Consider the following 14,497-nt stretch of genomic DNA (forward strand, 5'->3'; position numbering starts at 1 on the left):
TGAAAGGAAATATACATCTCTTTATCCCTTGTTATATCCTCTATAGCATTTGAAGTTCATTTTCCCATTCTCCCTAGCTCCCAATTTTGTATCACTTACCATTGGAGTTTTGGCCATTTAGTAATTTATAGATCATTTCTTAACTATTTTATTTTGCTTTAATGAATAATCAGGTTATGTCAACTTTTTAAATTTGATTACCTTTTTGTTTGTTTTTAATTTTCTTCAGAACATGTACCATTTTGCTTATTAATCCTTGAAACAAAGAATATGTGGCACACATTTTCTCCCACTCAGAGTTTGTCTCTTCATTCCAGTGGATGTTTTCTTTCCTATACAGAAACATCTTGGTTTTTAAATGATCTCATTTATCTACATTCCTTCTGTTTTTCCATACCTTTGATGTCATAGACAAAAATATTATCATTGCTGATATTGATATAGTGTAGCCTGTATGTTCCATCTTAGTAGACAGATTTTATGGTATTCTGTTTACATTTTAATCACCTGTGATTTGACATTTTCTACAGAATGAAAGACAAAGGTGAATTTATAGTTTTCTGCAAGTAGACATTTATTCAATGAAAAATATGTCTCTATTTCACTGTATACTTTTTGATCATTCACCAAAAATCAGCTGGGTATAGATGACTGAACCTACAGAGTTGTATTTTTGCTTCAGTGTATTCTTAATTTTGTCTGGGTGGGTCATGTTTCTTTGTCTACTGTGGCTCTACGTTTTTCTTGATATCAGGTATACTGACACTTCCAGCTGTGTTTCTATGTTGGGCATATCAATGTTTTTAATAGTTCTTAAATAATACCACTAGTGTTTTAGTCAAGGTTGCATTAAATATATAAATCAGTTTTTTATTTTCCAGGATACATTCTTTATATCATTTTCATGTATGATATTTTATTTTCTGTGTGTGTTTACTTCAATTTCTTTAATAGTGTTTTACAATTTTTACTATAGAAGTTCTCCATTTCCAAGCTTAAACTTACTTCTGGGCATTTCCTTGATAGCTGTTTTGATTGTGAGTTCTTTCATAATTTTTTTCTCAGCATGTTCATCTGTCTATGTAAATGTTACCATATTTTATAGTTTGGTCTTATACCCAACAAATTTTCTGCATTAAGATATCAATTTTAATTCTCTTTTACTATTGATTTTAGTATTTTAGTATTGATGTTTATAGGAAAGCATAGACTCTTTTAACAGTGACAATTTACCGTGTGCCTTGTTATTATATACCTTTAATTTAAACAGAACATTACATTGTGGACTAAAACATAATTACAGTATTGTAAATATTGCACAAACCTAAAAATTTCATGAAGGAAATCAATTGCAAAGTATTTGTATCAATAAACAGTTGGTTAAATTAGCATATATATATAATGAAATGGCTAGTTATATAAATGATATATTTAGCTGAATAACCTACAAATGCAGTACAATAATAATCCCATGGTATTTATAATTTAAAGAATGACAAATTCCCCATTTGAATATAAATAAACCACAGTTATAGAGTACAAAATTTGTTTATTCATTATCTGTGTGAATATACATATATTTACAGGATTATTTGCTATATAATATAAGCAATGAAAAGAATATTGTTCAATGTATGAAATAATAAATATCAGAATTCCTATATCACATTATGTACACAGATTGTTTTTAGGTTCATGTAATTCTTTAGGTAATATAATGTCGTTAATGCTGACCTTGGAATATACATAGAACATAGAAGAAGAAATGCACTTTAAATAAGTTTTAAGTAATGTAAAGCATAAAAATGTATAGGTTAGATAATATAAAGGCAAAGATGTTTCTCCTATGAATTAATCCATAGGCAGTAGAGTAGATTGGTAATGGTTACCTAAATGTAAGAAGTTAACCCTTACAATAAACAATGAAACCTTAGCAAATCAACAAAAACCATAAGGAAGTGTAGTAGAATAACACACACAAAAACGAACAGTGAATGCCTAAATTATATGAAGAAATACACAGTTTTGTGTTTATTGGCATGTTGATATTCACATATGTTCAGGTTCACATGGAAATATGTACGCCTACATGTTCTACCCAGGTGACTTCAGGTGTGCTTCTTCAGAAGCTATCCACCTTTATTTTATTTGCTGAAACACGCCAGCCGGGAACTTGATGTGTAGGCTAAACTAGCTTGCTAATAGGCTTCAGGGCCATCCCCTACAGCCATCTCTCAGCACTGATATAATGAGTGTGTACCTCTCTATCTGTCATCTTTTAAATATGAGTTATGGGGGAATGAGTTCAGGTCTTTGAGAAAAGCAAGCATTTTTACCAACTGAGACATTTCTCCATCCCCCAAACTGCAGATTTATTTGAATCCATTGAAACACAAAACAAATACTACCTTCTGTATATCTCTATCACAAAATTTAGAAGCCTACAAATGTTAGCAGTGATGATCAAATACTTCTAGTTATGTGGTCTGTGCTTTTGCTGTGTGACAAAACTTAACTATCCTAACATAAGATTGTCTTATTTACAAATGCAAATTTTAGATGAGGCTTATCCTCCAGAGGTTCACATGGGGTGACTAAAGTGCTCACAGTTTGAAGGACAAAGTTATTTAGAGGCTTCTTTGTTCTCATATTAGCTCTAATAATGACTACGTTTCAGAATAATCAGATGTAGTCTGCTTGCACTGGAATCTCCTTCCCATGCTTAGTGACTTGATGGAATTTTACACTTCTGCAAGGGCCTGTGAAACTTTAAATATTTTTTTGATGAAACTTAGAGTATATGTTTCTTTATTAGGAAACTGGGTTCTGATACTGAGGTGTTATTATAAAAAGATATAACCTGAAGAAAATTCTGTATCAAAGTATGAAATAAATTCCTCTTAAACCTTGTATTTAAAAGTAGGATACAGAATTCTAAAGCTATTCTGCCATGGGAAGTCAGGACTACATGCATGCAACTTTTTAATGTAACCATGTTTTGTGACATTTGTGAGTTAAAAATGACATAATTATTTAATCCTATTGGAACCAATAAATCTAGTAAAATTACATGATGCCAAATTAGACAATACTTACCAGTTGAGATAGGTGAATGCTAAAATATGAATGTGTTTAATAAGTCTCTGAGACACACTTTCAACAAGATACCTGATCTTTAAGTAAAAGCTTTATTTGCAGTAAAGAGAAAACTACTAGTCTCATATGGAATTGTGTCTACTATGGAGTTATACAATTTTTCATAATTTCAATCATTAGATTTATACATAGAAAGTCAGTGCTGCACGTGCTAAGGAAAATCATTGTGATATGATCTGCTCTTTTTCAGTGTCTAATAAGGAACCCACTGCTGCTGTCCCAGTTATTATCCAAAATCGCAGAGTTTATGACTTTTAAGTCATCTGCTGTTTTTTTGCCCCAATATTTACAAACTCGGTTCTTAATAACACCAAGAAGTGCCTCTGTTTTCACAGGTAGATATTTATTCTTACTGGCTAATGTCAAAGTTTTCACAATGAGCATATTTAAGTGTGATATAAATTTAAGAATTATGTCATGTAAGCAGAAGAGAGAATGTATAGTGTACTCGAGTGTCATTTGCTAAAACTATCAAACCAGGAACACTCCAAACACACCATAAATATTTTTAATACATAAAATTTCACAGTGTTCTTTATATAGCTCATTATATTCCTGCCTACCTTCCTACATAACTGTCAATTTCCTTTCCGCTCCTGTTTTAGAACAAATATTCTCAAGCCACAATCTATCCTTCTTTTAAATGCTTCTATATTTTTCTTCTTTTACTCAATGTACAAGTATTCTTCTTGTACTTATTAAATACTCTGTCTATGCTCAAAGTTTTTATAAAATATGCACATTAACTACTGGTTTTTCTATCTCTTTCTGTATATTTCAGATTTAGATAGATTTGAACTTAATGCATTTTAAATATGCTGTGCTATACTTTCTTTTTAACTGCCAAAATGTAGTAGGAGATTGTAATCCTAATAATCCTGTATAAGGAGAATCAAAATGCAGGTACTTTATTTACAAGCCACATGCCTAGATTGGGCAGACGTAGGGCTATAACTCCTTATTTCCTACCTATAAAGACGCTGATGGACTATCCAGAGACTACCCCATTTGGGAGTTCATCCCATCATCAGCCACCAAACCTAGATACTAATGCTCATGCCAGCAAGATTCTGCTGAAGGGACCCTGATATTGCGGACTCTTGTGAGGCTATGCCAGTGCCTGGCAAACACAGGGCAAGGCCTGGGCCAAGTAGTGGGAGTGGGTGGGTAGGGGAGCAGAGGTGGGGGGAGGGGTATAGGAAACTTTTGGGATAGCATTTGAAATGTAAATAAAGAAAATAATAATAATAAAAAAAAAGATGCTTGTTCCTTGCTGTTTCTCCTGGCTATGCAATTCTGATCTATGGAACCTTCATCCTCCTAAGGTCTCCTCTCCTTCCCCCTTGCATCCTGCAACCCACTCTCTCAAACATGTAGTTCCACCTTTTTCTATCCACTACCCAATCACAGCCTCTAGTCTTTTATTAAATTGAGAAGAAGGTTCATGCAGCATTACTTGTGAACTTTAGGATCTGCTGATCAGGAGCAATCACATCTTAAGGAACCAGTATTTAGGATAAGAAGATAAGAATCGTCAGACCAACCCACTACACCAGAGAGAAACCACAGTTTATTGTTTACCTATTTTTATACTAAGAGATATAAAATCATATTTGATCTTATTTCTGGTAAACAATGTCATAATGCCCAAATCCACTGATATCCTTTCATGAATCTTTGTAAATGTGTTCTATGTTTTGACCCTAAAGATCAGTTCCTATTGTATACTTTATCAGTCTAAAAAGTATATTGAGAATTTGGCTCTCTGACAGACACTGTAAATGGAATATTTAAAAGTTCTAGAATTAATCAGAGATTGAATAACATAATAGTTGATTTTAGGCTATAAAAGTCAAGCAGGCATGTTACAGCAGTTAGTGTAAAGAGTGAAAGAATAAAGGCATATGTACATTAATTTTTCAAAAAACACAAAGTCCGGAATATATGAAAGAGTGAATATAAAATATATGAGAAAACAAGGCAATACAAAACAAAACAAAAACTAAAGCCAAATATCATCAAATATTATCAAGTGCAGAAACTTTGATCGTTAGCAGATTATTGAGTAGACTTTATTTTTTCACCATCCATTCCCCATGTTAATATATTGATCTCTTCATGTACCCTGATACATCAACCCCAAAATAAGAGATGTATTAATATTGCATGCTCTACTCTGACATATAAGGATGAACATCGAGCCATTTTTTTTTTTAATCGACAGCAGTCACATAGACTGCTGTTCATCCCAAATGAGACTATCAGTTTCCCGTATTCTAGAGTAAGTTATCATTGATTTTTGTCATTGGGCTGTGGTTCTAGGAGAGTTCTCCAGTTTAGAGGATTTGGTCCAAAAAGGTACCAATTACAAGGTCTGTACCTGACTGGTAGTATCTCAAGATAGGTTCTTAAGGGAAACCTAGTTATAACTTAAGGTGGATTTTTTTTTTTTTTTTAACAAAAAATAGCCTCTCCCACTCCAAGCAGCTAAGAGTCGGCAATAGCTCTATGGCTAGGGCAAGAATGTGTTGCCCAACTCATAGTTCCATGTTAAAACACTGTTTTGGGTGTTACCCACTGTGCTGGTTTCTGATTCCTCTTCCACAATGATCGCTGAGCCTTATGAACAGGGTCTTCATGCATATGGCCCACTCAGATCTACCTCTGGATCTTGGCCATTGTGGGCCTCTGTTTTACTCACAATCTACTGTAGAGAGAGAAAATTCATCAGTGGTTGTCGTGAGATGCATTAATTTATGGTATAATAATAAACCATTAGAACTTGATTTAATAGTATATCCATCCATTCAAATAATAGTAGGTTTTTTGGTAGGAACTATGATATGTTCAGCCACATGGGCACACCTTGCCAAGTTTATCTAGTTCTCAGGGTTAATATCTGTGTGTACCTGTGATTATTTTTTCCATCAGTAGCATGTATAATACCTTCCATATTACAAATGATAGCCAGTTAGAACCATCTTGATTTCTCTATGTTTGTTTGCTCAAGTCTGTGATGTTTCCCACAACAGGGATTTACTGCCAATATTGGAGAGTTACCAAGAAAAAATGACAATAATCTGATGTTACTAGTGGTAATGGTTTGAAACCTCATTGTCAACAATTCTAAAAGACAGCCCATTCTCCTGAGGCACAGTAACCATGAAGTGATATGAAAAGTGGCCAGGTGATATTTGTAAACATAGTGAATTGTAACAGGAAGAACAAAAACAAAACAAACAAACAAAAGCCTACCTAAACCCTGACCTTTGAGAATCCAAACTTTTTATAATGGACCTGAGCCATGCTTGTCCTTTCCTTCCAAGGAAAATACTCATACACTAGTCAACAGTTTTGCACTACCATGTGGGTCCGAGGTATTGGTGGCATGCATCTTTACTTGTTGTTCTTTATTAGCACTAAAGTAATATTCTTCTCTTTAGCTTGATTTAAAGTATTGGTGACTTTGGTATTGGTATTTTAACTAATTTTGTTTGTTGAAATGAGGTAGGATGCAGACAAGACTGATTGTGAACTCAAACTTTGTCTGTAGATGAGGTCAATTTACAGTTTTCCTCCTCCAAATTTTAAGTGTGCCCTGCCATACCCAGTTTTATTGGTCTAGATTCCCTTTATCAATTTTTAAATGTTTAATCCTTGTATTATCTTCACTGTCTTTCTTCACTGAGTTTTTCTTAATTTTAAATTAAATCAATCAAGTCACTCTGTGGTGGTTTGAATAGGAATAGGCGCTATAGGGTTCTGTGTTTGAATGCTTGAACCATAGGAAGTGGCACCTTTAGGAGATGTGGCCTTGTTTGTTAGGCATGGCCTTGCTGAAGGAAGTGTGCCACTTATTGGCAGGGTTTGAGGTCTTAGAAGCACAAGTTAGGCCTATTGTCACTTTCATTTAAGTTGCCTGACAATCCAGATACATGACTCTCAGCTCTGGCAGATGGTTTACCTGTCAGCTGCCATATGTTTCTTCCCTGATGACAGTGGACTCTGAAACTATAAGCCGTCCTCAGTTAAATGTTTTCTTTTAAGAGAGGTGGCCATGGTTATGGTGTCTCCACACAGCACTAGAAACCCTAACTAAGACACTCGTACATGGTTCATGTGTTTATATTGCTGCTTTTTATACTTTTTCATAGTGAGATTTCCCCTTGAGCTCACATGGACAGTTCTTTACTTTTATATGGTAGTCTTCATGACATGTTGAATTCTTCTGTCAGTGTGATTTGGAATGATGAGAATCCTCCGTAAGGTTGTATTTATTGTCAAAAAGGCTCTCTAATATAGTATCTTTCCAGGGCTTTTGTTTGTGACCAAAGCTTTTCAGGAGAGATTACCATGTCAAGTACAGAGCATCTCAGTGTTCCTGCAAATCTTGAAAGAATGGACAAACTCTGTCATCTCAAGCAAACGTGTAGGCATCCTAAGTTGTAGTATGCATACTCAAATGTGACTCCTACTGGGATGATAGCACTACTTGGAATTGCAGACCTCTAAAGATATTACAGTCTTTGCTTTATTTGTGCTGAAAGGTCCATGGAATGACTGAAGACATATTACTATGATGATTAACATAAAGAATCATAGGTTTTACTGTGTAACACTGATGCTTCATCACCAGACTTACCAGTCACATGCAGCCTGTGCTGCTGCAGTCTTGAATACAGTAGAACAGAGATGTAGATGTGCTCTCCCTTATGTTATGTTTTCCTCTCAATTGCCACTCTGTTAATATGCCTGGAAATAGGACGTCAGCCACACTTTCCCATCCACACTGGTGAATGGGTGGGGTTATATGCCTTCCCCTTTGCACTAAGTGAAAGTTCCAACTAGGTTCAAGCAGGAATGTGTTGTGATTTAAACCAAATTAATCCTTCAGTAACTATAGCTCAGAGACACAGCAGTTCATTATACACTTGGGACCTGGGGTTTATCCTCAGTACATGTGGGACAGAGGAGAGCAAAAGGTAGAAGTGACTAAAAAAATAATAAATAGAGAAATAGAAAAGGTAACTGAAAGGCTGGATTTCACTCAATGCAGGAACCATTTGCCTAAGACAAATGAAAATTCCCAGCATTTTAAAAAATGAAATAGTAAAAAGACAAAAACAGAAATAAAAATAATAAAGTGGGAAATATGAAAAGAAAAGGGAGAAGAGATAAACTCAATTAAAATGAAGATTATAGTATAAAAGATGAAAAGAAATGAAATTGCAATATTAAACTGTAAATAGATGGCTTTAAAAGTAAGTGAAAATTTATTCTTTGCTAAGATCTTTTAGAGTTACAATTCTCAACAAATCCAATGAGAATAGTAGAAGGCATTTTCAGATTATTCTAATTTTTCTCAGTTGTTAACAAACTAATAGAAGCAAAACCAAGCTGTGCTTAACTTCTGACAAACACACTGACAGTACTCTCTGGATTTAAGTATTCAATGCCCTGGCCGTAGATATTGATGGTAGAGCAGTGAGCCTGTTTAGCAACATGGGTATAGGAGGAAAATAATCTAATTTAGGTTTATCTTCTCTTAGGAAGTGTTACTCTGTATAATGAATATATAGACAGTGTTTGTGATACAGTGAGCTCTTTCCACTCAACACTAAACGTGAGTAGTCTGTGGACCATGCTCAATTGGTATTCATCTGCTCTGAAGGCTTTTAGTTTTATTTCAGCCTGAGGAACAGAAAATATCCAAGACATGAGACATGCTGGGAACATCTCCCACAGTGTGTGTGAACATACCCTGTCAGTGTGTTGAGTCAGAGAAACTTGCCTAAGCTGTAATTTTCTCATCATTTGGGATGGCTGCTTACCCAGGTAATGCAATGAGGTATTCATGCAAACTCTGAGATTCTTCTGAGAAGTCTGAGACCATGCCAGGATTCACAAAGCCTGAGAATGACTGAGTCCCTGGCCACAGAACTTCCCTCCTGGCAGCTCTATAACTGAGTTTTCACAGAGCTTCCTGTTAAATTCTTTTCTGATGCTAGCTTGCTTTCACCCTCCATACCTGGTATGTATTCCGGCTTTTTTTTTTTCTTTTAATTATTTTATTAGATATTTTCTTCATTTACTTTTCAAATGTTATCCCAAATGACCCCTATATCCTCCCCCACCCTGCTCCCCTACCCNCCCATTCCCACTTCTTGGCCCTGGTGTTCCCCTCTATGGGGCATATAAAGTTTGCAAGACCAATGGGCCTCTCTTCCCAATGATGGCTGAATAAGCCATCTTCTGCTACATTAGCAGCTAGAGATACGAGTTCTGGGGGTACTGGTTAGTTCATATTGTTGTTCCACCTATAGGGTTGCAGACCTCTTCAGCTCCTTGGGTACTTTCTCAAGCTCCTCCATTGGGGGCCCTGTGTTCCATCCAATAGCTGACTGTGTTTATCCAATTCTGTGTTTGTCAGGCACTGGCACAGTCTTGTCTTCAGGATGCAGCCTTCAGGGCCACGTCTTGCCTTCCACAGCCACTTTCCTGCCTAGGAAGAGGAAGTCCATCTCCCTTTTAAACTTTGTGTTTGAGGAGCAAGGGTATTTGCTCACCCTGCTTTGCCATTCTCCCTAGTTTGTGGAATCTGTTAGGTTTTGTTTCTTGTGCAGACAACTTCCAGGTTTCACCCACTCTTCCTTCCATACAGGTTCCAAGTGTACTATTTTATTTCCAGTCCACGGAAAAGAAAGCTATTCCTGAGTGTCCCTATACTACAACCTTGGACCTGAACTAGAAATTTTATTTTATCAAATGTATGTTTCATTATATAAGTCACATTTCATTTATTTTTCTCAAACATCAACTTTATTTCTTCTTTTTCCTTTCCTTTTTCCATTTTATGAAACATTTCATTTGTATGTATTTATTATGACATGATGTAATCCTGTGTGTGTGTTGTTATTGGTGTTTAGTTCTCTATCTTACATGTACACACACTGACCTACATTTGGATCCGATTGGATTGTATTAGTGTGTCAGTTTATTATGTTACACCTACTTTTCTATTTCCCTTATTTTGCTTTTTCCAGCTCATATTCTTCTTGTGATTTCCTTTCTAATACCTAAGTAGAAAAAAATCATACATTATTATAGGCACTTGAGAGTCTCAGGTTTTTATAAAAATATTCATGTTTACCATCTAAGAGAGATCTCAGTGAGTTGATTCTTCCATTCTTTTTCACAGAGTGCTTGAAAAAGCCTATTATTTCAATCAAGTCTCTAAAAATCGCCTATACATTTAAGTGGAGCAGTACTAATGTCTCTCAATAATGCACCTCCTAATTTCTATGTGGCATGGACTGTGCTTGCTTGTCTTAGGTGCTCAGTGTTTAGGGGTAAATCATCACCATGTCTACCAGAACCTAAATACCTATACTTACTCCGTAACCACGCACAGGTTTTTATATATTATAAAATCCAGATTTATTTAAATACCACAACTTCTAGAGTTTTCTGTTTCTTGGTTTGTTTTAAAAATGTGTGCTAACCTAGAGGGAATGATATCTATATGTAATTTTCCTCAACTTTTAGCAGATTGTTTAACCAAATTTTATTTTCCTTTCTCAGGTGTTTTTACATTACTAGGAATAATATTTGGCCGTTTTTGTGGAGGCATTATTGTTCAAAGAATGCAAATGAATAATAAGAACAAATTGAAATTTTTAGTAATAGCATCTTTTGTGTCAACCTTGCTTTTCCTATTAACCTTTTTTGTGAAGTGTGAAACAGCAAAGTTTGCTGGAATCACTGATGATTATGATCGGTAAATATACATTTGGAGACTCTATAACTGAAGGGATATTTTCTATATTAATAATTCAGTAACTATATTTTTAAATAACTTTTGCAATTATTAAAAATGAAAATGAAAAATCAAACATGTTTTTACTGTTAATATTATGGTTACATATCTCATGTAGATATATTTGCTTATTATGCATTTCTTAGTGTTTTATGATCAAAACTAGAACTTTTTGTTAAGGTATACAGAAAGTAACTGATTTTACTAGAATATGTGAAACATGATTTCACCTGAGCATGCACATAATTTAGATTAAGTACTCAAATTCAAAGGACTTGGGATGAATTAATATTAAATATTGGACCACATAAAAGTAACTGTAATCCAAAGGACTAAGCAAATGAAATGATAAAAGGAAATGATAGATGGGATAGCATATGACAAATCACTGTTCAATAAATGCTACTGGAGCTGACCACAAGGCTATAAAACATGATGTTTACTTCACATGTTTTTTAAAGGTAATTTTGTTTTGTTTTGTTTTGTTTTACATATTTCTCTTATATCCTGATCACTGCCCCTCCGCCCAGTCACTCCATCCCACAATCTTTCCCTTCTCCTCTGACCAGGTCAGCCCTTCCCTGGTACTCCTCCACCCCCCCACTCCCCCACCCCCTTTCACATTTCAAGTCTCTGTGAGGCTTGGCAACTCATCATCCAGGGAGGGAAGGCATGGCAGCCCACCTAGAAGAGCATATCTCATATACGGGCAACAACATTTGGGGTAGCCCCTCCTCCAGCTTTTCAGAATTCACATGAAGGCCAAGCTGCACATCTGCTACATATGTGCAGGGAAGCATATGTCCAGCCTATGTATGTTCTTTGTTTGGTGATTCCAATTGGGAGAACCCAAGGGTACATGTTAGTTGACTCTGTTGGTTTTCCTAAAGTGACCTTATTCCCTTTGGTGCCCACAATCCTTCCTCCTAATCTTCCATTAAGAAACCCCAAGCTCCACTGTTTGGCTGTGATAGTTAAATATATGTTAGTAGATTATATTCTTTATTCATAACTGAAGGAATATTTTCTATATTAATAATTCAGTGAATACATATTTACATAATTTTTGGAATTATTAATCATGCAATTGAAATATCAAACATGTTTTTATTTTTATATTAAGGTTACACATCTCATATATTTGTTTATCATCACTTATTAGTAATTTATGATAAAAATTTTGCCTGATTCAGCTGCTAGGGGAGCCTCTCAAAGGATAACATGCACCTGTCTACAAGCATAACAGTATCATTAATAATGGTAGGGATCGGTGCTAGTCTACCGAGTGGGTTTGATGTTGGGCCATTCCCTCAGGCTCTGCTCCGTTCCCCATGCCTGCATTTCTTGTAGACCAGATAAATATCTATTGAAAGTTTTATGCGTGGGTTGGTGTTTCTATTGCTTCACTGGGATTCCTGTTTGGTTACAGCCGGTGCCCTCTTCAGTTTCCACATCCCCAATGTTGTGAGTCAAGGCTAAGGTCACCCCCACTGATTCATGGGCACCTTCCTTATCTCAGGTCTCTGCCTCATCCTGGACCTCCTCACTCCTGTCAGTTGTAGATTTCCATTCATTTTCATGGTCATCTAGCCATTTCTCCTGTCCTTCCCCACACCTGATCCTGAACACCCCCCATTACCCTACCCATTCCTCTTCCAGTTTGTTCCCTTCCTCCATCTGCCTCTGATGGCTGTTTTATTCCCCTTCTGACTGAGATTTAAGCTTCTTCTCCTGGACCTTCCTGCTTGCTTATCTTTTTAAGGTCTTGCTTAGCATGGTACCTGTATTTTACAACCAATATCCATTTCTAAGTGAGTACAAATCATGCATGTCCTATTGATACTGGTTAATGTCACTCAGGATGATTTTTTTAAAATTATTTTATTAGATATTTTCTTCACTTACATTTCAAATGCTATCCTGAATGTCCCCTATACCCTCCCCCCAAACTGCTCCCCTGCCCACTCACTCCTACTTCTTGGCCCTGGCGTTCCCCTCTATGGGGCATATAAAGTTTGCAAGACCAAGGGGCCTTTCTTCCCAAAGATGTCTGACTAGGCCATCTTCTGCTATATATGCAGCTAGAGACACGGGCTCTGGGGGTACTGATTAGTTCATATTGTTGTTCCACATGTAAGGTTGCAGACCTCTTCAGTTCCTTGGGTAATTTCTCTAGCTCCTCCATTGGGGTCTCTGTGTTCTATCCTATAGATGACTGTGGGCATCCACTTCTATATTTGCCAGGCACTGGCATAGCCTCACAAGAGATGGCTATATCAGTGTCCTTTCAGCAAGTTCTTGCTGGCATATGCAATAGTGTCTGCATTTGGTGGCTGATTATGGGATGGACCTCCGGGTGGGGAATCTCTGGATTGTCCATCTTAGCTCCAAACTTTTTCTCTGCAACTTCTTTCATGGGTATTTTATTCCCTATTTTAGGGTGCAATGAAGTATCCACGTGTTGGTCTTCCTTCTTCTTGATTTTCTTGTGTTTTGGAGATTATATCTTGGGTATTCTAGGTATCTGGGCTAATATCCACTTATCAGTGAGTGCATATCAAGTGATTTCTTTTGTGATTGGGTTACCTCACTCAGGATGATATCCTCCAGATAAATCCATTTGCCTAAGAATTTCATAAATTCACTGTTTTTAATAGCTGAGTAGTACTCCATTATGTATATGTACCACATTTTCTGTATCCATTCCACTGTTGATGGACATCTGGGTTCTTTCCATCTTCAGGCTATTATAAAGAGGGCAGCTATGAACATAGTAGAGCATGTGCCCTTATTAACAGTTGGAACATCTTCTGAGTATATACCTAGAAGAGGTATTGCTGGATCTGCTAGTAGTACTATGTCCAGTTTTCTGAGGAAACACCAGACTGATTTCCATAGTGGTTGTACAAGCTTGCAAGCCCATCAGCAATGGAAGAGTGTTCCTCTTTCTCCATATCATCATCAGCATCTGCTGTCCCCTGAATTTTTGATCTTAGCCATTCTGACTGGTGTGAGGTGAAATCTCAGCGTTGTTTTGATTTGCATTTCCCTGATGATTAAGGATGTTGAAAATTTTTTCAAGTGCTTCTCAGCTCTTCTCAGTACTCCTCAGTTGAGAATTCTTTCTTTAGCTCTGTACCCCATTTTTTAATGGGGCACTTGAATTTTTGGAGTTCAGCTTCTTGAGCTCTTTGTATATACTGGATATTAGTCCCCTATCAGATTTAGGGTTGGTAAAAATTCTTTCCCAATCTGTTGGTGGCCTTTTTGTCTTGACAGTGTCTTTTGCTCTATAGAAGCTTTGCAATTTTATGAGATCCCATTTGTGGATTCTTGATCTTACAACATAGGCCATTGCTGTTCTGTTAAAGAATTTTCCCCCTGTGCCAATTTCTTCAAGGCTTTTCCCCACTTTCTCCTTTATATATTTCAGTGTCTCTGGTTTTATGTGGAGTTCTTTGATCCACTTAGACTTGAGTTTTGNACAAGGAGATAAGAATGGATCAATTTGTATTCTTCTACATG

General features: G+C 36.2%; 1 protein-coding gene across 2 annotated transcripts in view; it reads left to right on the top strand.

The window, feature by feature from the left end:
* The first annotated feature begins 3,308 nt into the window (after positions 1 to 3,308).
* LOC110322520 (solute carrier organic anion transporter family member 6A1-like) overlaps positions 3,309 to 14,497 on the top strand; it is a 42,117-nt gene continuing 30,928 nt past the window's right edge. For both annotated transcript variants that reach the window (XM_021199206.1, XM_021199207.1), the window contains exons 1-2: positions 3,309 to 3,491; positions 10,738 to 10,933. In XM_021199206.1, the coding sequence (XP_021054865.1) occupies positions 3,404 to 3,491; positions 10,738 to 10,933 (284 nt within the window). In that variant the 5' untranslated portion in view covers positions 3,309 to 3,403. The remainder of the gene's footprint in view (positions 3,492 to 10,737; positions 10,934 to 14,497) is intronic.

The sequence above is a fragment of the Mus pahari genome, chromosome 5 (genome assembly GCF_900095145.1).
Source record: "Mus pahari chromosome 5, PAHARI_EIJ_v1.1, whole genome shotgun sequence".
Classification (NCBI taxonomy): domain Eukaryota; kingdom Metazoa; phylum Chordata; class Mammalia; order Rodentia; family Muridae; genus Mus; species Mus pahari.